The sequence below is a fragment of the Struthio camelus genome, chromosome 1, assembly GCF_040807025.1.
Source record: "Struthio camelus isolate bStrCam1 chromosome 1, bStrCam1.hap1, whole genome shotgun sequence".
NCBI classification, from domain to species: Eukaryota; Metazoa; Chordata; class Aves; order Struthioniformes; family Struthionidae; genus Struthio; species Struthio camelus.
In genome coordinates, this window is record NC_090942.1 from 54,029,637 (window position 1) to 54,055,736 (window position 26,100).

At 41.1% G+C, this 26,100-nt stretch overlaps 1 protein-coding gene across 1 annotated transcript in view; it reads left to right on the forward strand.

Moving 5' to 3' along the window:
- The first annotated feature begins 548 nt into the window (after positions 1–548).
- SLC17A8 (solute carrier family 17 member 8) overlaps positions 549–26,100 on the forward strand; it is a 31,872-nt gene continuing 6,320 nt past the window's right edge. The window contains exons 1-11 of the mRNA XM_068938691.1: positions 549–738; positions 949–1,170; positions 9,386–9,638; positions 11,533–11,651; positions 15,640–15,754; positions 16,118–16,205; positions 18,554–18,640; positions 19,569–19,708; positions 21,222–21,371; positions 24,006–24,138; positions 25,410–25,520. Coding sequence (XP_068794792.1) covers positions 1,061–1,170; positions 9,386–9,638; positions 11,533–11,651; positions 15,640–15,754; positions 16,118–16,205; positions 18,554–18,640; positions 19,569–19,708; positions 21,222–21,371; positions 24,006–24,138; positions 25,410–25,520 — 1,306 coding nt within the window. The 5' untranslated portion in view covers positions 549–738; positions 949–1,060. The remainder of the gene's footprint in view (positions 739–948; positions 1,171–9,385; positions 9,639–11,532; positions 11,652–15,639; positions 15,755–16,117; positions 16,206–18,553; positions 18,641–19,568; positions 19,709–21,221; positions 21,372–24,005; positions 24,139–25,409; positions 25,521–26,100) is intronic.

A 26,100-nucleotide genomic window follows, 5' to 3' on the forward strand; every position in this document is an offset into this window, starting at 1 on the left:
GCTCCTCGCCCCCGGGCTGCAGAGGGAAGGGGGGGGAGGGAGCCTGGCACGCACCCCCACGCTCCTGATGTAACTCGTCCTGCGGGAGCAAGGGAAACGTGGGAAACATAAAGCCTTCCGTTCTCCTAAAAGCTGGGAAGTTTCTGCCTCCCCCTTCACGCACTCAGGGAGAAGGGAAGTGCTGACAGGAGCCCCGTGCCCGTGTGAAGCGAGGTGGGGGGGGGGTGGTCTTTTTTTCTTTGGCTTCCATAACCCGAACCCAATATCCGAGGCGTTGCCAAAGGCAGCATCTGACTGCGGCCAGCAGGCAGGCTCGATGAAACACTTCCGCAAGACTTTTTGTGACAAGCTTGTCCTCCGCGCGAGGAAAGGTGCGGGGTGGCGAAGCCAGGCTGGGTCGCAGCGGTCCGCCTCTTGCAGCCGCTTGGTGTTTTCAAAATGCAACGCGTTTAATTTATTTACTGCCAGCTTTCCATTGCTTATTCAAACAGCGCGGCACCAAGGCATCTGCCTGTCCGCCCGCCCCAGGGCCCGGCGTCATTAATAATAAATACCCGGGCCGGAGCAGGTGCTTCTGCGTCGGGGGGCTCACCTAGGGGTGTGTGTGTGGCGGGGGGAGCAGTAAGCGGGAAGCGCCGCTTGCCCTGGACAAGGAGCCGCACACGTTTCGTTAAACTTCTCGCCCGTGCTCCAGCCGGGCTGCCGCTACCGCCGCGCACCGGAGCGGCCGGCGGACAGGTATTGCCGTGCTTTCCTAGAGCACCCCCGCGCCGGGGATGTCGGCCGGGGGGGGGGGGCCAGTCAGTGCCAGGCCGGCCCCAGCGCAGGCGGCAGCCCCCGGCCCGCCACGGCCGCCCGCCGCTGCCCTCCCCGGGGGGCTTCGCGCTCCTCCCGCCGCCGGCAAAAGCTGCTTTGACTTTTTTTTTTTTTGTCTTCTTCTGTCTCCAGCAACTGGGTTGTTCATCGCGCCGGGCACCGAAGGGATCGCCGGCGGCTCCCGGCTCGGGATGTAATGAGAGCAGAAGTGAAGGCTTGTTAACGTCAGGGGGGTTTCCTGGGGATGGACAAAATGCCTGGCGAGGGGTTCGGCTCGCTGAAGGACGGGGTTTTGGCGCCGGGAAAGGAAGAGGTGAAGAGCACCGTCAGCGACTCGCTGGGGAAGCTGCGAAGGTAAAACCCACCTGCAAGCTCCCAGACAGATCCGTCGGTTAAGTTTATTAGAAAGCAATAGAGGGCAGAAAAAAAGCATAAATATCAAGCAGAATTTAGAGTTGCAGAAATCTCTGTGTGAGTCCAGACAGCGAGAGACACCTTGCTGCAAAACAGAGGACGAGTAAAAGGGAGCGCCCTTACCCCAGGATATAACTGTAGACTATAGCATGTCTACGTTAAACAAAAAAGAGGTGAAAGTAAGTTATAAAATAGCATTCTCACATCACAAGGAGCATGAAAAAGTGCTTTGATCAAAAATATTTTAAATAAATACATGTGAATAATTCTGTGGTTTATCTTGCATGAGGAAAACTGATGATTTAATGGGAATTAACGTTCCCAAATGACTCCAGTACTCTTGGAAGTAGACTCAATGTTCCTAAATCACTGAGGCATTTTGGAAAATCTTGTTCAGAAACACTAAGAGAAAAATCTATTCAGTAGAGATGTGCGTGCGTGCATACGTGTGTGTGTATGTGTTAATTGAGATTAACAGAAATTAGAAAGAGAGACAGGAGAAGCAGCTGTTTGTTAGCATCAAAGCAAGAAAAAAGATAAAAGATTTTTATCTTGATCTCAGAGTTTACAATTAAACAAACTGCAAGTTTTCTTTCTTTCTTTTTTTTTTTTTTGGGGAATGAAATTACACTATGGCTCCTTGCAATAAAGGAAAAGAGATTGCTCATCTAATTGGGAGTTTTTTTTCTGTTAGTAATGGCCACTGACTACATTTACTTGTGTAATCACTAGATGACAGCCAAAGGGTCCAATGACATTTCTTGCATGCTTCTTATTAACTGTTTTAAATGTTTACAATGATCAGGTCAAATGCCAACGTTAAATTGGATTTATCTTTAATATGAATTATATTTGCTTTCATATCTGTCCTGTTATTTTTTGGGGGGAATGCTCTTTTCAGTTAAGATAAAATCCTTAACCTATCTGAACATGCCTTTAGTCTTAAGAAAATGTACAGTAATTTACATGTATTACACTACAGCACATACATGAAAGGAAATAAGAGTGTACACTTTTAAAGAAGTTACTAATATGCACTTTTACATTACTAGTTACACTGAAAATTTCTATATCATGTGAACGGAGTACCTACTACTACATAGTTTCTGCTTAACTTTTCTTCATTTACAGTGTTATGGGCGAAGTCTGGAATTTCTCTTTTTTGACTTTTAAGAAACTCCACAGAAATCAAAGGGAGCATTTTTTTATCCCAATATCAAATTAAGTTATTTATTCGGTCATACGTTCTCTTTGCTGTGGGTTCTGCTGGTCTCTAGGACCAAATACCTGTAGGGTTTGTATTTAGTGAGTAGGTAATGTAGCAGCACACTGGGTTTGTTATGTGGAAATGCTGTACAAGCTTTGGATTATCCGGATTACTCTCCTCTTGATGCTGTGTATCAAGGATGTCATGCTGGTTCCTATGTAGCTAATAATACTGATCTCCAGCTCGAACAACATTGCTACTGAGTCAAACCAAACCAAAACTGAATTGAGATATCAGAAGGTCTGCTGAACTTGGTTATTTTCTGTTTTTAAACATAAGTATACCAGTGCCTTTCACAGATGTACTAGGCAATGGAGGAAACAATGCCAAGCAACAAAAAGTTACTTTTACTATGTCTGTAATCCAATCTAAGTAAGAATTGCTGTAAGTTTAGCACTCTCTTAGGAAATCTTCAGCCACATTTGAAGGTTTCCATAAGGAATGAAACATGTATGTGTTTAACCTGAAGTTCGTTTTCTACAGCTTAGCCTACAAACAAGCGTAACATTTTTTTTGTGATGGTATGTATGTATATAAGACTATATATATTACAAGACCAGTTTCAACCTTGACTTTGCTCTTCATCCAATCCTATTGGCTTCAGTATGTTGTAAATCAGCAAAGAATTTGGCTTCTCTTCTAGCATTTCATGGATGATTGATTATATTAATGCACATTCTTGATTAGTTCTTTGAGGGTGATGTTACTGACTGGCATGTGTTGATGCAGGATCAAAACTTGCAAACTGGAAAGAAAAATGCTTTCTTGCCTTGGTAAATGTGACAAGTCTCTGTCTTCCTCCCACATTTCCCCTGTCTTGCAAATATCAGAGTAGATCCCAGAAGCCAGCGTTTGACAGGATCAGTTTCCAGTTATCGGCTGCTCCATACCACTTACCCACAGACAAGGTCTAGTGCTAAAGCACATGCAATATAAGCAACTAACTGTCTCCTCACAGGTGGTAGGACGCTCAGATTATTTTGTGGGTGCTGAACACACAGTTGCAGTACAGGAAGTTACTTCAGGGTAAGTGGCTCCTGAAGGGCAGGCAATGGAGACTGAACAGGAGAGACCTGAGACGCCTCCTTTGTCAATGCCGTTGCCAGCAGTTTCATCTGCAAGATCTTAGAAAAAGACCCATTTGTTGTTGGATCATCATCATCTGGAATAAATTGCCAAGATGTTTTAGAAAATAGCCATATACAAAATAAGTTTTTATGCAAAATATGGTTTGCTCTTGATTAGTCGAACACAATGGGACAGCAGTAAATAATTTAGAGGAAGCAAGACTTGGGTGAATGAATGTCAGAGATGGGGCTCTGCAAGCTTTATAAGTTTTCCAGAAAAGAAACCTTCTCCTGCAGACCTTCTGAATTCAGCAGGTATGAGCACTTTGGGACTTCAAGTGTACTTAGTGTCTACACAGGAAAATCCATGAACTAAAATTAAATCTCAGGTCCTGACTACCCTGAGGATTTCAGAGGTCTTTGACCAGCCAATGGCAATTGTGAGCTTATTGATGAAAAGGGAAATGACTAAATGGGTTTATAACTCTTTAATAGCATCAGTAATGTAACAAGTCTGTAGGCCACGGTCACACAGCTGCTGCATTTAGTCTGGGTCCTAGTAGGTGTAGCTCTGGCTGCTTTAGACACCCAAATCTACTAAAAATGGCGACTTGCATCTGGGTGATTTAGCCTTGCATTAGCTGCCACTGCTCTGGATCATAGTCTGAGACCTCTCCAGTTTTTCCTTTGCAAAAGAGTGCAGAGAGCTTAATGCACCCCAGCTCTTGTGGCACTGTGAACACAGCATGGGGTGCCCAGACTCAGCTGGTGTGTGCATTGTGCGAGGCCCCTTATAGGGAGGTGTTAGTGAAATGGCACGGCACGCATGTGCGGCACTTCCAGTCTGTGCTGGGGAGAGACTGCAGCACTGCCCTGCTGCCTAGGAGGGCAGCGCACGGTGCATACGTGTTTGAGATATACCATTTCTTCACGCGAATATAAGGCAGAAATGAACCGCAGAGGTTCCACGCTCGGCCACTGAGCGACTTAAAGAAGATTTGCCAGTCTGCCCTGGGATTTAGTACTGATGCGTCAGCTGGAGGATTTGGTATAGACAGTTATCACCTGGGCAAATCCCCAGAGAATAAACAAGATCTCAGAAGATTGTATCTGCTTTTGGATAAATGGTAATTTTAGATAACCAGTGTATAGGTTTCCGAAAGTATACCGGAATCATCGATGACTGTTGTGTGCGGTGACCAATGTCAGAGGTATAGGTGTGTGACTGGAACATGGTGTATGTGCAAAACTGAGTTGCTCTGGCTTGTAAAAGCCTGTAATATCCTGTAAAAATTATTCTAGAATGTATTGTAATACATGGTAGGTATTATCATGTGTATTACTGTAGAATCTATGTGATTTTAATCAAACAAAATGAAATAGTGTAATTCTGCTCCACCCAGTTATATAATTAGATGACGTAGATAATCCTTATGCTAAAGCACATAAATAGTTTCGGGAATGTATATGTGTTTTAAGGATTTTGGTTATTACTGATTTGAATTTTAAAAATTTCTTTTATTCTTCCAAAATTCTGCACATGCCAGAGTAGAACCATTCAATAAGGAAGAGAAACAAGGTCAGCTGAAGAAATTTGTACACGTGCTTGATGTGCAGTTATCCCAAATAAAATATAGAATTATTATAGAATAATTGTATATTTATATACATACAACATTTATGACTTCTGTCACGGAACATGGATGCAGAGCTCTTCAAATAACCTAGCTCTTCTAACTGGCCAGTTGTTGCACGTTTGCTGAAAAGAGCAAACAGAATAATGTAAAGGACTATACATATTCAGGTGCAGCAAAATGCTCTCCAACTTTAGTTAGGTAAATTAGAAAAGAGCACTGGCTCTGAATCAGTTTTCCTCTTCATCTTTGGGGCACTGTCAGAACATATGGATCACCTGGAATACATATTTCTCATCTTCTTAGAAAGTTGTCAAGCCCTGATTGTATGTCTGCACCATTCAATAAAATAAGGCCAAAAAGCAAGATCAAACACTGGCTCCCTAAATGTCTGTACTGCTGAATTGCTAGCTTTACTCTGCCTCTGTTTTTGGATTGCTATTGCAAAACAGTTTTCTCAAAGACAAATCTGTTGCAGAGGGGCTAACATTAAGCTTTGGAGGCATGAAATATGCTACTAGGATTTGGGATTGTGGATCAGTCCTCAACCTGCTTTTCTTTGTAAGTGTTTGAATCCAATAGCAAAACCAATTCTATGTAGAAGCAATGCTGGACTCAAAAGTGCTACTCCTGGCTCACTGGCTGTCACTTTAAACAGTGCATTTGGAGTAGAAGGAAGTTTTCATGCCTATGTGAATTGACAGTCAGCTGAAAATGTCCAGGTAGGAACAGATGTTTTGGCTTTGCGTGATGTATCTAATCTTTGCCAGCTGTCCAAAACAATGCGCCAATTAAAATCTAATCACTCTTATGTAAATAGAGAGATTTATAAAAGTATAAAAACTTGAGGAATTGTGCTTTGATTTATTTCAATCAATATTTTAGATTATGTCAGAGGAAGACAATACAATTACTACCTTTACCTTTTTAATAACGTTTTTAAGACCATAGCGGATCTAATAAATAATAGTTCATTTGTCTTTTCACTTCCCGTGATCTTCAGTTTTGATATTCTAACATTTCATTCAGTTTAAACCTAGCTATACAAGTTCTCAGAGCATGGAACGTATGGTACCTTCTTTTTAAAGCACCTTACTCAGATACGTTACTCTCTGTACTCTCATTTCACTAACAAAAGCTGTCTCTCCGCCAGTGAATCATACGATCTCAATCACTTTCAATAACACCATAGACATACTGCATTTCCTGTGTTACTTTGCTTTAATGCAAAGCCTTCACTCCAACTTGACAATGAACTAATGATCCAGCCTTGAAGTTAGCACTGCTTTGAGTGAGGGGTTACACCAGATGATACCTCCAGAGTTCCCTTCAGACCTAAAACATTCTGATTCTAACATTTCTTGGAAATGCAAACTGATGGTCTGTAGCATGCATTTTTTTCCCGTTGCTAAGGATAGGGCTGGAGCAATGACTTTATGGTACGATATAAAAAGGAGTAAGACAGTGTGTAATGCATTGGTTAGCTTGTAATTCTAAAGCCTAGAAATGCTGAGATTTTTAAGTGAAATTTCATACTGGAAAAATATATTTAAGTCCACAGGAAGCATCCCAGGAAGCCATATATGCCGTATATATTTGCAAAACCTTTATTATGGAGTACTATGCATTAGATTATAGGTAGTACTTTAGACTTAGAGCAACTCAAGAAAACTGTAATTTAGGCAATGCTGTTCTCCCAAAAGAAGACCAATCCAGCTTGTGTGTAGATCAGGCAGGTGTAGAACATCCATATATGGAAAGAATGTAAATACATGAGTAGAACATGCTACTTCACTTATAACATCAGTTAAGAGTAACTAGACTGAAAACTCGAACCAGGTTTTGGGATTAACTAAAAAAAGTCTTTGGATACCGTCTCCTTCTCTTGTAATTCTATGAGAGACTGTATGAGCACTGCAGACAGGCAGCTGTTTGTTGAGCTGAGTCCTGAGTCAGCATCTTAAATAATGTCTTAGTATTGCCTGTGTAAGTGACAAAACCTTTTTATTACATGAACCTAAAGCCAACAAGTGGAAGAAGTCAGAATTTCAAAGCAATTTATATAAGGTCTGTTTTGGTCTGTTGTAGTTTGTTAGCTTCAAAAGATTTCTTCAAACATTTCATTGCAAAAAAGACACATTTGAATTTCACTTTTGTCTCTGTGAAACAGAACATGCAACTTGGATGAGCATATTTAACTACCTGTGAGGAGATGCTACACTGTTTAAAGAAATACAGCAAATTCTGTAATGTCTGTTTTGTCTTGTGTCTCTGAAGTTTGTCTCCCACCCAGTCTCATGACGTAGGTTGGCCCTCTCTTAAGTATGTAGGCTGATATCGTTGTGATATCTTCTGATCTATCTTTATAATCAATATGAAAACATTAACTTTTCTGCTGTTCAAATGTGAGGACACAAGCAAAGGGTAAGCATGGCAACTGAAGCACAGTAGATTAAAATATACTTCAAGCCAGATGTGTGAAAGAAGGAAATAAGTTACTCCTTATCAGAAAAGAGTTAATTAAAACATTTCATCATCCTATTCAGCAAGCTGGGCTTCGCTTAGATTAAGTAACTCTGTTCACATTTTTTTAGTACTGAAAGTAGTTCCATAGCAGATGGGAAAGGAGATGGATCCCAAGTTCACTGCTTTACGTTTGTAATGTAACTGCCGATCAAGGTCTTCCTTTAATAAACACTTAATTTTAAGCTTGCAAGTAGTGTTTTGCGGGCTCTTCATGTATTCAGAGCCAAACATGCTTAAATGTTTCAGCGTGTCAGAAAGCCCATATTCTGCATTTAAAATAAATACATAAAAAGTTAATGTTAGGAAAGGAAGAATTTAGCTTCAGTCTAATGGTGTGCGTTCAGTTCTTTCCGATCTAATCTTTCCTGTCAGAGACATTCCCTGCTCCTAGGAAGCACAGGATGTTAATACCTCCAATCAGACTGGGAGGCCAAATTAATTTTTAATTGCACTATCATAGGAGAAATTTCCATAAGTGCAGGAAATAGTGTTGGGCAATGATTCTACTGATGAGATCATCTGCATCGTAAAACATTGGTCTGGAGTGCTCCTTGCATTGGCGGCAGTTGCTGTTTGCCCTCTGTGGGAACCTCCTTTCTACTGCAGATGATACAGGGCTCCAGGGGGTGGCACCCTCTTAAGTTAGACACCTATTCAGGATCTTCAACACTGTCCTCTTGATGATACTTCTGAAATGTTATATGACAAAAGATACTGGTCTGAGCTGGTAGAATGTGGGCAGCCTCTCACAGAGTAAGTAAGTGGGTGCCATTCACTCCTTATCCTGAGTGAACAGGAAAGCCCCCATGCCCTGCCCTTTCCTCCCCATTGCCCTCCAACTGCCCTGCAGTTGCTACAATAGATTGGTTACCAGTGAAGCCCTTTCAGTCTCTGCTGCTGAGGAGAGGTGAATCAACAGCCCTGAAAGTTCCTGTCTTTCTTCAAATCTCATTAAATATTAAGCATTTTAAACAAAAGTGCAACACAGTCAACAATAGGAGTTGAGGTTCATTTTGCAATGACCTAAAACCCTGTGGTAAGAGGATGTTTCGGAGGAGAGGGGACATATGGATTCAAATCTTTTCAGGCAGAGAAAAGCCTGAGCCTTGCTCTTTCACATCTTAAATGAGCGCTCTGATGCCAAAGCCTCTTTTCCCCTTCAATTTAGCCTGATTTTTGTTAGGTGAAACTAGTGAACAAAACAGGTGAAACAGGCTCTTGGCTGAGCAAAATCACGTTTTGTACTGTATGTACCCTTTTCTGGAAACCTCCTGCCAGCTCTGGTTAGCAGCTGTAATTAGAAATTATGATGCATTTCTTCATATATATGTAGACAAAACAACCAGTAGAATTTATCACAGTTTCTGCTGACCTTAACAGAGCTTTCATAATCATACTCACAAATAGCATGCATTTTTCCAACTAGCTGTCCAGCTAAGTTTCTTGGGTTTACAACCTTGAGAGGTTACTCATGAAAAAATGCAGGCTATACTAACATTTAAAAGCCTGCCTGATGCTAACTCATCACAGCATCATGAGACAAATGCCTAGCAAGGAAATGATTTAGTGGCTGAATGGAGCATATAACTCTCTATCTACATTTCAGCAAATTTTACTGACAGAGTTAGGCATTTTTATTTTATCTTTCTTAATGTTTTTAGGAAAATTGATGGCACCAATGTAGAGGAAGATCACATTGAACTGACTGAAGAGGGGAGGCCTGTGCAGGCAAGCACCCGAAAACCTGTGCTGTTCGACTGCTACTGCTGCGGGCTGCCCAAGCGCTACATCATTGCCATAATGAGTGGTCTTGGCTTTTGCATTTCTTTTGGAATTAGATGCAACCTGGGTGTTGCCATTGTGGAAATGGTGAACAATAACACAGTGTATGTGAATGGAAAGCCACAGCTTCAGGTGAGGAATCGTCTTTCTTTCTCTGTTCTTATCTGGACCTCACTGCAACATTGTCAAAGCACCACATGTCAAAGTACCATATATTTTAATTATAAAATTACCTCACATATCTCTCATATTACCCCAGTGAGATAGAGAGGTGCTATTTTCTGGTGCAGATCAGAAATCAAGGCAGTGAGACCCTTGTGTTTGAGTTCTCGTAGATGTGTAGGTGTTTAATTCCTTTGCGGTCCCTAAGTCACACTAAAAATCTGTGAGATCTGAGGATTTGCTGAAGATCTTGCTCAATGTCGTACAGGATTTAAGTGGCAAAAATGAGAACTGAATTTGGCCCCTATGACCATCAGGTCTCTGATCTTTCAGTCATAGACATTTTGTTGCAGCGGTAAAAGATTTTACTACTTCTGCTACCTGTCTGTCCTCTTTGTCAGGGGAAAAAAATCACACCAAGGGCAAGAATGATTGAATGAGATTTGTGTCATCTTGTCCCTAGCTGCCACAGTATGTAGCATCAATAGTTCCCGCTAGGCATTTTTATAAGATTTTTCTTTGTTTCACTTTTTGGTATCTTGGGGTAATAGTCAGAAATGTTGTTCCATCAATGCTTGTTACCTTAACTGCAAGGTAACTTCAAGAAAAATCACTTTTATAACAGTTTTTTGTCATGAAGTGTCACAGGATCAGTGTTGCTGATCTTTCAATGAGAGTGGAAGATGGTACTGAGAGACTATTTTAAAGTAGGAAAAGTAGTCTCTCAGGGAAACATGCCATGATGCTGCTCATTGCTGTACGTAGGGCTGGGTTCACTCCATTCAAATCAGCAGATAATTTTCGAGACCTTTTGAGCTCTTCTGAACTTAGGAGAAAAAGTTGAGACTGACCTTATATTAGTACAATTATGCTGAGTCAGGCCCTGTTCTGGCATCTCAGAAGAGAAGGCAGGAGGGGCAGCTTGGACGTGTCTTTCTTTTCTTCACCAACCCCCTGTTTTGCCCTGTGCCTTGGCTATCCCTCTTCTGAACAAAGTATTTCAAACAGGCTGGTGTGAGACCAGGAATGTTCTCATTTAGGCAGAGCTTTGAGAAGACTGAAGCTGTCTGGTATCCAGTGAGGAGGTGCATGGTGAAAGCATTTCTCTTGGCTGTAGACAGTTTTCCCTAGGAACCATCTATGGCCAGCCTGTTGCTGGCCTTTGTGTGAAAAATCTAGCCCTAATATGACTGGCATCACATTTAATTAAAGGTAAACTAGTCAGCTAGCTAACTTTACCTAACTTTATTTCTAGCTTTGCATCTCTCTTGACCAGCTCCAACACTGGCTTGTCTTCAGGTGTTAACCACTCTCCCTCCAGCCTTTTCTGCCTCCATGGCACTTAACACAGATGGTGGACAGTCATAATTTGACCTTGATGAGAAAAGCTGTGGATATTACAGGACCAGCCCAACTAGGCAGCTGATCAGCCCAAAGGATGAGGACAACCTTGATAATCATAGGGAAACTGATGCACCTGTTGAAAGACATCAGCTCCTTGTTAGAGCGCAGCATAGGCTCCAAAACAAAGGTTTCATTAGTTTGAAACATTAGTTTCAAAACTAACCAGCCCAAAAGGCAGCAGTGACAAGAGGTGAAGCTGAAGGCCCAGTATCAGCTCCCTTCTGACTGAAACCTAACTCTCTCCTATCCGTCCGATTGAAAGTTAGGAGCAAAAGCACTAATCTCACACAGGAATTTGTCATCCTTCTGCTATAACTGGGGGAATCCAAGCTCAGCAGCACCAGCGCAAAGAGGCTGTCTTGATGTGAAAGATGGGATGACTTCTGAATGACTTCCAAACAGTGGTTATTTCATAATCAGCATGCTTCATCCTACAGTATTTTTACTGTCTGCTTTACAGAAAGCCCAATTCAACTGGGATCCAGAGACGGTGGGACTTATACATGGCTCTTTTTTCTGGGGTTACATTGTGACGCAAATTCCAGGAGGGTTCATTTCAAACAAACTAGCTGCTAACAGGTAAGAGAACAATAATGAAAAGCTTTCAGCCTCATCACTGTTTTACACTGCTTAAATGATGATTACCAACCTAGTGAATAAATGAGTTTCACGGATACACATCTGGAATCCAACATGCAGTATTTATGTCCAATGCAGTATTTATAACCAAAATTGGAACCAGATTTCCACTATGGGTCTAATTCTCCCAGTTTAGCTTGTTTATCTGAGATATTTACACATTTCTTGTTTTCTAAACAATTATTTTTCTGAAGCGTGTTTGGAAAATCATGCCTGGTATTTCAGACCACGATCTGGCGTTTGTCATCCAGAAGTTACCATAATGTCTTTTAGCTCAACTTATCACCAAAGGAAAATTTTCTAACCAAATTTGACTTTTCTCTTTTAAGAATTCCTAGTGGATTGAAATGCCTTCCAGAAGTTTTGAAGCTAGGCATTTAGAAATTACAGAACTATTTATATTCTGAAAACACAAATCTATACTCATACATATGCATATCCTCACTGTGGCTGGATACAGTACTGACATCTATGATTAAGATTGCCTAAAATTTTTCTAATAGAGCTTCATATTTTCTGCTTAGCAAACACTGCACATCTGTATCGATTTCTTCCATGTTTATTGTGTTTGTGGGCTGATTTTTTTATATCAACCATTTTTGAAAATAAGAGTAAAAGTAGCTAATTTTACCAATACTAAATTTGGTTTTAGGCTTTGCTTTAGAAAGGCTTCAGAACTTGGAATGCACTCACAGCAGAGAGAGGGAAGGCAGCTGGTTGTGAACAAGATGTGCATGTGAAGGGGGTTTGGGATGTACAGATGGAATTCCAAGAGGGTTGGTACTCATACCATGAAGTGACTTAGCTGAAAACACTTCCATAACTGGAAAAGATTCCTTAGGACCAATTCATTTTTGCCTAAAATCAAACTACTTTGTTCTCTGCATCTTGCAAATAGTCACAGGGGTTACAGGTCTGCCTGGTGGTTCTTCCTTCCCTTGTGCTCTTATGGTAATGCCCTTATGGTAATAACTCCAGGACAGAGCTGTTCCACAGTCTGAAGCTCAGTCCCGGCTTTCCTCCACCAAATCCGAAAGTTACTCTGAGTTCAGTTTGTGTTCTTTCTTTAACACTATTAGCGTTCACTTTCTTCATTTCCCTACCAGACAGAAGTGCCTAAATAGAGTATTCTTTCTTCTACCCAATAAGCCAAACAAATTGATTTCCCTTAATTGCTTTTCTAAGTTTCTGTTTCAGAGGAGGAAAATGAGCTTGCTAGGGTGCAGAGCAGGGAACAAGGAGCTCTGGGCCCAGTCCACGAACCTAAATTCTGAGAAAGACAACTGCTTGCTTTTGTCCCAGCTGCACACTGGCAATGAGATGTATTATTTCATTCTATTATTCACATTGTAGGTTTAGATATAAGCTGGTTTGCTATCTGTTTAAGTCCTGCTCAGCACTATGAAACCTTGAACATGTATGGACCCCAAACGCATATTTCTCTAATGCAAATAGTTACCTATAATAATGTGGGGTTCAAAGAGATCTCAGAACAGCTGAAAATATTGAGTGCTTTGTAATTTTACACACAACCATCTGACACCACATGAGTCCCTTTTTACATTTGTCCAAATTTTTGTAGATCTGCATTCCACCAAAAAGTTCATGAACCACTTAGTGACAATGTTCCTTTAACTTGCTGCTTCTCTTCAAAAATGCATCCAAATGTAACTTCATCATTATTTGGTAGTAACAAAGAGATGTGAAACATAAGGCACCTCCTGATATCAGTTTTCAGTAGCAGCACCTCGCTGGCCGGAGGCGTCCGTCGCCAAAGAACTGTGCTTTGATTCCAGGGTGGCAGCTGGCCGAGGATCAGAGCGGCGAGGAGAAAAAAATACGCCAATGAATGAAAAGACTTGGGCTATTTTTAGCCAAGGTGGAGACCAACTTATTTCAGATAAAAGGCAATGAACTGCTGGAAGGATGCTGGAAACACTACTTGCCATCTTAAATAGTAGCAAAAGAATGACTGAGCCTAGCTAAGTACAAATGATGCATTTACATCCTAGGTATATGAAGAGCTGGCATTAAATGAAGTAGCAAAGATTGGAAACTCAGTTTTCAGAGCTATCTGTTTGGATAATAAACCATGTTCTCTTTCTTATGGCATATTCTTTCACTTGCTTTTTAACTTACATTTTACATGATTTTCTGTAATTCCCTGAGAGTGCCAAGAGCACTACAATAACAGATCTGATATTTCCATTAATGATGAAGCAGCAGCAAAGTGCAAATCTCTTTCCTTCGCTGATCATAATAGACAACTAAGTAGTACTTATTTGTGAGCTAAATATTTACTTGGCTTTGAAAGCAGTCTCCTAAATGTCAAGATATAATCATATGCTTTGTATTCCATTTCAGATATTTAGATTACTTTCTGTATAACTCCATTCCATTGTCACTTCCCTCTCCTAGCCTACCCAGCCTCTTTGCTTTTGTGTTCATCTGTCAAGTCTTTTTTTGTTATTCAGATTATGAGCTGTCCAGGCAGGGACTGTAGTTTTTGTCAATAGCTGCACAGAATTTAGATAAAGTAGTGTTGAACGCTGGCTATAGAAGCTTAGCACTTCACTTACTAATACTACACTAATAATAATCCCAGATTCAAAAAATGAAGTAATATCTTTCCTGTGACTATGCTTTCTGAAAGAGATTGAAATGTAAACTATCAAAATTCTTATTTAAAAAAAAAGTAAGAAAGATGAAACTGGCAATAAAAAGTTTTAAAAGTTTCTAAATATTTTGAAGAGGCAGATGATAAGCAGGCATACAAAATAAGACCTGTGTGTGGTTTTTGGCAGAAAAATTAAAAGGAAGAGAAGCACCACTAATGTCCAGTTTATATGATTTTAAATCAAATGTCTGTATAAAATCATTTATATATCAGAATGAAATTCAGTACATCTTTTCCAAATGACGTATACGTAGCAAGTCAATTTAGCACTTATAAGTTGTTGCTGAATTTTTCGATAGTTTCTAAATGGGTCATATCTATTGTCACTGTTGTACGTTATTGATATAGCACAGTTAAGCTCAGGATATCCCAGGCCCCTGCAGGAAGAGTTCACATTCAGACTGAGGCGAGTGAGGCAGAGCTGGCTTGGAACACTGGGTTGTGCTACCATGGACATCTACGTGGCTTGGACTTTCAAGGGTGCTGTTACCACTAAGCAGGGGTTTCTGCTACCTATTTCTCTAATAGATGATAAGGTTTGGGAGGCTGCAAAAGATTTCCCAAAGGCACCTGGCCCCAAGTGCATTCAGAGCTTTGGCTTGTGCCTGGCTCGTAGGAGATGTTCTTCCCCGGTAGGATCACAAAATGTTTATATGGTGCAAAATATTTTTCCCAGCAGCTCTCCTGTAGAAATGTCCCTTCTACGTCATAGCTGCCTAGGACCTTTGTAGGTGTTACTCAGAGAAGTGATGTTAGAAAGGAGTTGATCTTAAACTGTGCTGTTACACATTTTAGCAGCAGGAAGTGGAAATAAGCACCACACTCCCATATTTCAGAGAAGCACTTAATCCAGAGTTTACCTGATTTAAGTTAAAACCTATTCATCTAACAGGATTTGAGTACTTTCCAGGATAGGAATGCTTTCTCAGTTCATGACTCCTGTACACAGCGTGTTCACTGTCAACCTCCAGTAATAACACCAATGTCTATTCTTCTGACACAAAGAAAAATCCAATAGCTTTATTTAAGAATGTATGAAACTCCTGTTTCCTCAGAGAAGAAAATATGTTGACTTTATGGGGACTCATTCCCCCATTGCCAATAAGGGGACATCATAATTAACTTCACAAGTATTTGTGCTGGTAAGATAGTAGGTATTTGCTATTGGCTGTGTGGTTGTACCTGAGAACAGCATCCCTTCTGAAAAGTAGATAATAATTATATTCCCTTTTATGTTACTTTTTTCCAAAGGGTTTTTGGAGCAGCTATTTTTCTAACATCTACACTGAATATGTTCATCCCTTCTGCAGCAAGAGTACATTATGGTTGTGTAATGTTCGTAAGAATTCTTCAAGGTCTGGTGGAGGTAGGAATACTCACTGTTTTGGTCTTTCCATATATCATGTTTTTTTTGGAGATTTGATTCTAAAATATCCTAACATACTTAGTCAGGTTTGTGATCAAACTACATTTTCCCTTGTTATTCATTTTCTCCTCTGATGTTTCATAGCTTTATTGATTTATGTTTTCAGTTCAGGAGTTTATATAAAGACATGTCCATGGGAAAGCTGCTTTCCTGTAAAACATAATGTTTTTTACAATGATGAATTTTTAATTATATTGCTTTATAATTTTAAGTTAGACAGCTAGACAGGTTGACAGTATCAGCAACTGCTTGAGGTAGGAATGGAGTGAAAGCTAATCGTATAATGTGTGAAATGTCCGCCAGGGTGTCACCTACCCAGCCTGCCATGGGTTGTGGAGTAAATGGGCTCCTCCGCTGGAGAGAAGCAGGTTAGCAACCACATCTTTCTGCGGTAAGTAAGATTTATGCAGGTTTATGCAGTTTACGTGCAGCACATACAGTTTGTGGTTTTATTCCATCCATACTTCCTATTAGGCATATTTTATTCATACTGTGATTTACAAGAGAAATACAAATCCTCTGCCCTTTGCAGCACCTGCCCACATACCCATTGAACTTGAACTCTGAGTTCAGGATCCTGAGGATCTTTTTTATATATATATATTTCACCCCTTTATCATTGAAAACCCACCCCTGAAATGACTCTCATAGCAAACTAAATCAGGTCTAGTAGTGTCAGATGAGAGAAATTGCATTTTTTTTTCATTTGCTTTATCTTTAGGAATTCAATTTATTGTATGTATTGAATTGGCCCCTCTAATCAAGTGTACACTTTAAAAATACATTTTGAAGGACCTGAGTACTTCAGCCTGCTTGTGGAAAGTATTGAAGTGGAGGTGATGTAATCTGTTGCCACCAGCTTCTGCTTCACTCTGATTTGAATTATGTTCAGACTCATAATTTGCTCTCTTCTCTGGGTCCTCTTCCAAAGCTGACAGATAGCTCTCTTAAAGATGGCTTTGTGGGAAATTTCAGAAGACTTTGGGGAGAGGAACCCAGCGGAAATATGGAATAGATCAAACTCTCTTATTCCCTTTGGAACTTACCTAGCCTGTGACAATAGCCTTAAATGTCACTATGAAATGGGGAGCAGGAAAAATGCTAAGGTTTTACACCTTGTTCGTCAAAGAGGATTCCTTCTTTTCCCTTACATTCCCATTAATCAGAAGGAAGAAAAAAGTTTTTCTTTTAATCATTTTCCAGGTACCAACTTTTGAAAAGAGCTGCCCCTGTGGGTCTCTCTGTGCTACGACTGTTTCTTGCTAGTAAAGACTATTGTGAATCTCGCACCTTTTTGGCCTTTTCCAATTCTAGTTTGAGCTGTCCCCTTCTTCCTGCCCTCTCCCATCTAGTGTCTTCATCTTTTGGTAACCTTGAATCTTCAATTAACTGCTAATTCCAGAGGGAACTGTGAATTAGCATTAGCATCTCCTTACAAACACCAGGCTGGATTTGAGTAGATGGCTAAATGGGAGGAAGACAAGACAATCCAAATGTATTCCCTCAGCTTTTGTATCCTGAAACACCCAGTTATACAGAGTACAGAGCAGGAATGGCTGTGTTGTAATTTCAAATATGCTGCTTGTCAGGAGTGGAGGAGAAGGCACTGTTCATTACTTCACTCCGTCATTTCTCATCCTCTAAGACTCCCTCATTGTCTGGTTTTGGTGTATCCCTTCCTATTTGCAACAGGAAAACTGGAACTCTGAGTCAATGCACAATAATATGGAAGAAGAATTTGAAATTGTAGGGCTTTGAAGAGTGAGCAGTTGGGAAAGGGGGAAGAGAAAACAATGAAAATAAATGTTAGTGGTGGGGTAAAGCTGGCTGGGGAAGAATATCTGTGAGAGACAATATTCAATAGAGAACCTAGGAACTGAAAGGCTGGGGGAAATACAGTATTGAATATAGGAAGAAGAGTGAAAGGAAGAGCAAAAAAAGACGAAAAAAAGGTTTAAAAAAATTTTATTATAAAAGATTACAGGATAAAAAGCCCTGCCACCCCAGTACTCTGTGAAATCCTAGCAGTGGGTAGAGAAAGATCCATTCTGCAGCTCAGCACCCATTTTAGTTGCTACAGATCACACTTTTTTTTACCTGAAAGGTGAAAAGGAGCAACAAAAATGTTGGGACCCCCCCCCACCATTAACCAGATTTCTCTTTCTGTGAGCATGTTCATGCCTGAGGCTTTGTTACTCCTGCAGGAATGCTGAGTTACACAGAGAAGAGGGAGAAGGGTCACTGTGAACTGCTACAAAGAAGTATTTGCTAATGAGTAGAGTGAAGTGTTCCTGTGTATTTGTCAGTAGTTTTGGGCTAAAGGCGTTCATTAACAAAGCATGTCATAATGTCAAAAGCACAGGCATCTCATTTCCTGGAATAATTCAAAGCAACAGGTGAAGCCATTGGCACTGGCTTGCACTGAAACTGAATGTCCAGATTGCATGAATTCTCTCAGGGTCTTCCCTGAAATTCCTTTCCAAGCACTTAAATGCTCATCTCTTTCTCCAGGTCGCTCACAACTATATTTCACCATGTTCTCAATCTGAAAACCAACTCCCTACTTGAGCAAAATGCAGTTGCCATCCCATTCTCCACATTCACCAGAAATCACGGTGCCAGTCAGCCAGAAGCCTCCCTCTGATTCTGCCCCTGTGAGCACCGGCCTGGGTTGTCTGAGGTGAAGGCTGGGCTTGTCGAGTATAGCTGACATGTTTTCTTAACCCTCTTGTCCCTCAGGGTCTTATGCAGGGGCGGTGGTCGCCATGCCGTTGGCAGGTGTGCTGGTACAGTATATAGGATGGTCTTCAGTCTTTTATATTTACGGTGAGTTGCCTAACGTAAAGGATCTCTGCAACTAGATTGGTACTGCCACAATTTTTTAAAAATCTGTATAATAAGGACGGAAGAAAGTTGTTCTGGGGAATGAAGGGGTTGCAAATAGGTAATGCAATTTACTCTCTGCTTTTTGTAGCTTCTGTAAACTTTCATTTCGTAACCTATTGTAAAACACTTTATAACAACCAGGCTACATCCTGTGGTCACCCAGTGACAGGGTGGGATGCAGTTATGTTGTGAAGGTGGCTCAGGAGCACGGGCACTCACCTGTCATGTGTCCCAGAGTGCACACTACAGCATATGCTGCTGATGGGGAGGCTGATGCCTCTGGTGCCTGCTGTCCTGACAAATCTGGCCCGCACTGCTCACCTTTGGTAAAAGCAGTGCCACCTTCAGAGAATGGTCCCATCACACTGGTTGGGCCTCGTGATGGTGTTGCGATGCCTCAACGCTTCCCTCCGGGGTACGAGGCAGAGCTGGCTCCAAGGCTGTAGGCATGCACAAACCCAGCCTCGCACATCCAGTTAAGATGAGGAGCTGGTTTCTCTGGAAACACAGACCGCACCATAAGTTTTGCCATCAAAATCTGATTGTTAAGTCCTTTTATACAGACTGTGACCATGTTATGATCAGTCTGCTTTTATCTTTCCCCAGGCCCCACACAAAGCTTTGCTTTTGCCTTTTCTCTACCCGACACTTACCGTGTAATAGGAGCAACTGAACGCTCAAACACTATGCAAACAGGCATGCAATAAATACAGACTTAAGTATCATTTTTTCTGACTTACCTGGGCGTATTTTCTGCTCAGATTTGGCTTAACTGGCTCTTGAAATAAACTGTAAGGCCTGCAGATACTGAAGTGTGGCTTTATTTATTGGCTTTTAAAACCCAGCTTTTCTCTTCTCACCTCTCCAGGAATGTTTGGGATTGTTTGGTACGTGTTCTGGCTGCTTCATGCCTATGAGAGCCCTGCAGCACATCCAACAATAACCAGTGAAGAAAAGATATATATAGAAACAAGTATAGGAGAAGGAGCCAGTCTAGCTAGTGCAAATGTAAGTAAAAAAGGCTTTTCAGTGACTAGCTACAATCTATGAGCACTTCGGAGAAGATCAGCTTAATAATTGGATGGACAGTGTTTGCTGCATAAGAGTAGCAGCTATTTCCTGTCACTGTATAGAGGTTTTTCCTTTTTTAAAGGTTGCGGGATCAGGCTCATGCAGCTGGATGGAAAGAGTTCAGCAACAGACAGAAATTCAGTGCTCTTTCAGCTCTCAGCTTATAGACCTCTTCACCTAGTGAGAGGAAGGGAGCGAGGAGAGAGGGGGAACAGCTCACTGATCTCTTATTTTGGAGTAGTTATCAGGATTGCTCTAAAAATATTAATGGAAATACCTCAATAAGAAACTGGCTCCACATGTTAAATCACCCAGCTGCCTTTTGGGTTCCCATTGATGGTGATGGAAATTCTGAGGGCTTTGCCCAGGACTTCTGGCCTGCTCCTGCAGCCCAGCTCAGTGTTTTCAGACTCCTCCCTTCCCTCCCTTTTTTTAAAGAATATCCTGGAAGCTTAAAACTAAAACCTACTTTTCAATAAAGCTTCTTTCCATTCATTTAGGTAACTTGTTTTTGCTAGTGGTGTTTTGGCATAGTGGCTTGATTGACTGTTCTTTCTTGGCTTTTATTCTTGAACATTCTGGAGCAAAATCATTCCAAACTATTTTTCCTCTTTACGTTTACGGTAACAGCCTTGGTGACAGTATAAAGTATAAGATTCTCTTTTTGGGCATGTTCCTGACATTTCGTTAAAGTCACTCAGATCTTGGTTGGAGACACACGCTCATTGCAGGTCACAGCTTTGCTCTTCCTGTATAGTAGTTTTACTGCAATGGATACCAGTACCACTATTGTGTGCAAATGACCTTGTACATAGTTGCCTGCAGTATGCAACCACCAATTTAAATAACATATATGTACATTGCCATAGTTACACATTTTACTTAGCTTCTGGTTTGAGTTCTAGTATAAGTGGACAGGGCTCTGAAGTGCTTTTGTCCCAGCTGCATGGATTACTGAAGTATAAATAGAAACTGGAAATGCCAAAAGCAAGATATATAAATTACATCTTTTACCACAGACTTATTTTGCTGAATGAGATGGACTAGGTTGAAGCAGGTGGCTGCCTGTTGCTGAGCTACTCCCTGTTTCTTTGTTTGGGGAATTCTTTTTTTTTCACAATCTTTTCAATGGAATGTCTCAAACTGTATCATACCAAAAAGTGGGGGACGTAACAAGGTTTTCTCTAGTTTTCTTTGATCCTGTTATTGATCCTGTTATCCCAGTAACAGGGTTCCAGAAGGTCTTGTGTGGTTTTACTGAGCAGAGCAACAACAGTATAGGAGGCATCTTAAACATCGATCTATTCAAAGAAAATTTCTCTACCTATCTTTTAACGCTAACCCAGGAGACACCTAAACTGGATGTGACATAGTGAAGTCAGTTGTAGTTCTGAAGCTGAAGGTGAATTGGGTTATGTCTTTATTCTGTCTTCAATTTTGTCTTTTCTAGAAATTTAGCACTCCCTGGAAGAGATTTTTCACTTCAATGCCAGTTTATGCAATCATTGTGGCAAACTTCTGCAGAAGCTGGACCTTCTATTTGCTCCTTATAAGTCAGCCTGCTTACTTTGAAGAAGTCTTTGGATTTGCAATAAGTAAGGTAAATGTCAGAGCTGAAGCAGTGGCCTTCAGACCGTAGTTGAGGAGATGTGGAGTGCTTGAGGAGCCCCCGATCTGGCTGGAGTCATTACTGTTGAGTATTCCAAGGGATGATAAACCTCTAGAGATCTGATATACATGCCTACTTACATGCATCAAATTCTTAGCAAATGGAAAGATATGAAAAGTTTGCCTTGGAAAAGAGCATTGATAGAAAAGGACCACATCACAAAACCTATAAGCTAGGTAAATAAACATTTTGTTTACTGCTGGCAGTTTAGCAATATTTGCCAGGTATTTTTCATCTCAATTATCTTTCTTTCTTTTTTTTTTTTTCCCCACTGCTTGGCCAGCACTGATAATCAGGGGTCAACTTCTGTATGAATTGATATTAGCTGCTACTTCATTAAAGCCAGTCACACTCCTTCAGAGCGTGAAAAAGGACTGGAAAGTAATTTTTCCAGAAAGCTTTCCAAACATTCCTTGAAAAACTATTTGCTGCGTCATAAATTATTTTTGAGTAAGTATAATTCTGCAAATTAATATCAAACAATATCGTTATCCTTGCGATCTGGGAGTACTGTCAAGCCTAGATTCTGCAGTGCTGTCATGAGCAGTGACACTCTGAATGGCCAAGCGCGGCACTGGTATGAAGAACAGGAGAATTAAGGACAAAATAGGTTTGTTTATTCTAAAGTAGCCTTTCATATGTTGCACCTGTATGTACGTCACTAATTAAAACATAAAACTGATTCATGGTTAATGTAAGGAGGTTTCACATCCTAGAAAATAAACTCAAATTCCTCCAAAGAAAATCCTCTAGTAGATGACATGCTGGTCACTAAAAGTCTGCAAAGTACAGTCTTTTGGGGTATCTGGCGTAAGTACCAGAGCTAACAGAAAAAGTAAGTACCCCTTGTCAGAAAATGAAGGGAGATGAGCATCAATTGGTAGGCCTTAATCCCACAAGAATAAAAGACATGCATAACTTCAAACATATGATTAATTAACCATTGTAAAATTCCATCATAACTTCCGTTTTTATGCTCTGTGGTCATTACTTGATATACAATGTGCAGGTGCTGCCTTTATTTAAACAGTGGCAGGAGACAGGGATAGATTTGCTATGCCAAACAGAGCTCCTTAAGAACATGACTACTAAAAATTTATAAAAGTGCTTGAAAAACAAGACAGAGCAGTCTACTATCAGAACACCTTATAAAACAGGATGTCTGCATTAGACAACAGTATTAACAGTATTCTATACATCTCTCCTAGCGTAAGCACTGCAGAACAGGGATATTGCTTGACATTTCTAAGGTGTGATCCTCATGTGCTCTGGCTTTTCCTCCTGGACCATGGGGAGATACTCTCATCACACAGCTTTGGGTGTCTACTTTAACCAGCTAAATTAGAGCCCAACCTTCCTGTACTCCTTTGATGGTCTTTGGAGAGAGGAAAAACTCCTTCAGAGCTCAAGTTTCAGACTTTTTAGACTGTTTTCTCTTTTTCCTTTTCGTTATAGCTTGGGTCCCTTCCCTGTACTCCTTGTGTAGTTACAATATCTCAGAGCTTTTCCTACTGGGAGGAAGGAAATAGAAGGAGAAGGGAAAAACCCTGCCAGCTCTTCTCTACTTCAGAGAAGGAGGGAAGGAAGGAAGAAGGAAAAAAAGTAACAAGTGAAGGAAGGTGCCTAGGTACTTCCCTCTTCACTGATGACCCAGATACTGGCAGCCATAGGATGCTCTGCATGGACCAGCTTTCTAACAGGGGCTAACTACTAACTGCCCCTCTGGGCAGAGTACTATGTGACCCACGTAGTGAACAAAACACATTTCTGACCCTGCCCATCTACCAGCAACAGTGAGTGGCCAGTGGCTGGCACTGTGAGGAGCATCCTGTAGGCTCCACTTCCCAGGGCAGAGCATGGTCCTGGGGGCTACAGACTCACTAGTCCTGCTAGGCTGTGACCTTTCTTGTAGCTGGTGAGTTGCACCGCTGGCTTCTCGTATCTGTCCTGCTGCCCCCAGGACTTGCTTCTCACTCTTGGAGCTGGAGAAAGGATGATGTAGAGAGCAACACAAAGTGCCTAAATTATACTTCTGCCCTGGGGATGACCATCCTGCACCACTGGCCCAGAGATGCTAATTGTCTGGTTTGCATAGCGGTTTAGGTGCTTAAAGGCTGAAGAATGCACAAGTGCATGCTGGTCCCACCAGCTTGATTTTTGGCCGAGGAAAGGCTTTGGCCATGGGAGCTGCGTCCTATCTCACAAGCCCCAGCAGAGAAGTTAAAGCAAGGGTGAGGTTAAAGCAAGTGGCTTCTGGGTGTACAGACTGCCACTGCTGGGAAGGCACCAGAAGGAGGGCCGCCTCTGCCCAGATGGGAACCTGCTGGAGTCTCTCAGATGCCTAGAAGTCCCTCAAGATGGGACAGAGATAGCTTAAGGTCACTCAGACCTTTGCTGTCAGTCCTGTTGGAGGAAGAGTCTGCAACCCTTTCACACTAGAATCTGTGCTAAAAATGTGTCTGATGGGAAAAAAGAAGAGGTGAACAAAAAATACCATTCCGCTCCTCTTTCCCCCACATCCTGAGGGAAGACATGATCAGTAAGCACTTATTTGTGTAATTGCAGGTTGGCCTTTTGTCTGCACTTCCTCACATGGTCATGACAATCATTGTGCCCATTGGAGGGCAGCTAGCTGATTTCTTACGGAGCAGGAAGATTTTAACCACTACCACTGTAAGGAAGGTCATGAATTGTGGAGGTACTGTTGGATTCTGAAAATACGATATTTCAGTTGTGGGTTGCAGTTGATTCAGATATCATAGTTTGGCCCATGTTTAATTGTAACAAGAGGCAAATTACTCTAGATTGCATTGGCAGCTGATTAATCTGAAACATTAAATGGAAAATAGAAGAGCTGATGTTAGATGTCTTCATGCCATAAATCCTTAACCACATGAACAACCCTTACAGCATCTTTTAGAAAAGGAGGAGGCAAGAAGCCTAGGTAATAATTAGAAGAGCAATAAAGACTGGCAGATGTGTTGTGTGATAAAATAGGCCTCATTCTGCCATATAGTCGTGCTGGAAAGACCCTTCCCAGTGGATACCACCTTGCACTAAGTGGCCGCGTTCCTGTTTGCTACTTTCAGGGGAACCCACTGGCAAGTCTAGGTGAGTGGGATAGGGGGAAAATAATGGAGTGAGAATTATTTTTAGTCAGAACTAAACAATTTGTATCCAGTTCAGCCACTGAACTGAAAAATCAATGATATCTATACATAAGTGGAAGATACTAAATTAAAACAAAAATTTCAAGCCTGTGGAGTCAGTCTCTTCTGCCAGTTCCCAACTTTCATTATTTAAGGATGGCATAGCCTACCTGAAATGAAGAGATGCCTGCAGTTAGAGATGCCACACATCTTTGCTATACATCTTCACAAAGGATTCTCAGATTAATTCTGTTTTCAGGGGGTGTTTTCAGCGCCATTCAAAAAAATTAAATAGGTTTGTTATATTACTCATTAGAAAATTTTAATTCGTAATAATGGCAGAGGCTAGCTGCTGCTAGCTCCCTGTGACACTCAAGGATGTCCTATCATGTTGATGGCACACGTGTCTGAAAAACGCTCATTTGTTCCGTTTACCAAGAATATCTCATGTCACTACAGCAATAAAAAAATTGAAGGGAAGAAGTAATTTTCTCCTTTCCCTGACATGTTTGTGCATTTCATGAATTGTATAGCACTTTGCACAGGCTCACTTTCTTGTTTCCCTGTACTGGTCAGTGAGTTAACTTCCCCAGTTGCTTAGGTCATTTACACAGCAATGAGGAGAAAAAAGTACATTTTCAAACAACAAATATTCAAATATTTCCGTGAATCCACAAGAATGACAAATGTGTTCAAGAATAGCAATGACACCTCAAAGATCTTTGAGTCACTTTAAGGCGCTATATGGCTAGACCTTATTGGTATTTCCTTGACTAATATTAATTAGAATGTAATTTATTCCTGTTTGTTTCATTTGAAGGCTTTGGGATGGAAGCAACCTTGCTTCTGGTGGTTGGTTACTCTCATACAAGAGGTGTGGCTATTTCCTTTCTGGTGTTAGCAGTGGGATTCAGTGGCTTTGCAATTTCAGGTAAGAATTCATCTTATTATTGATTTTATTATTGGTTTTATTATTATTAATAACAGTGTTATTATTCTGTTAGCTCTTAGCATGGCTGCTTATGGGCTATTCCCTATTTCTTCCCATCCTGGAAATAATTTACTTCAGTTTCTATGAGATGTATCACATGTAGGACATGAAGTTTTGGAAGAACCTGCCCTTTATTGTTTCAGGTTTACATTAGCTTTGTGTTGTTTGGATTCTGATACACATTTACAGTGGCAGCTGCCTCTTATTCTTCCATAAACAGTATCCCTAAAAGGAGGGAGATGAAATTACTCTGGAAGAACATAAATACCTGCTCAAAGCATATCAGCTGCCAGCTCGCTGCCCTAGCTGCCAGCTTCTGCTTCCTAGGCCAGTTCCACCTCTGTTGCGTCCTACAAACGCTCCATCTCCAGAGTAGCTATTTCTACCCTCTTCATGGGGCTCACCAGTCTCTGATTGACTTTTGCAGCTCCATCAGTACCATTGCTATTAAAAAGAAAGCTTATTATGAAGATAGAAGGACATCAATTGGTGGGTCTCCAAAGAGATGGATCTACTGACC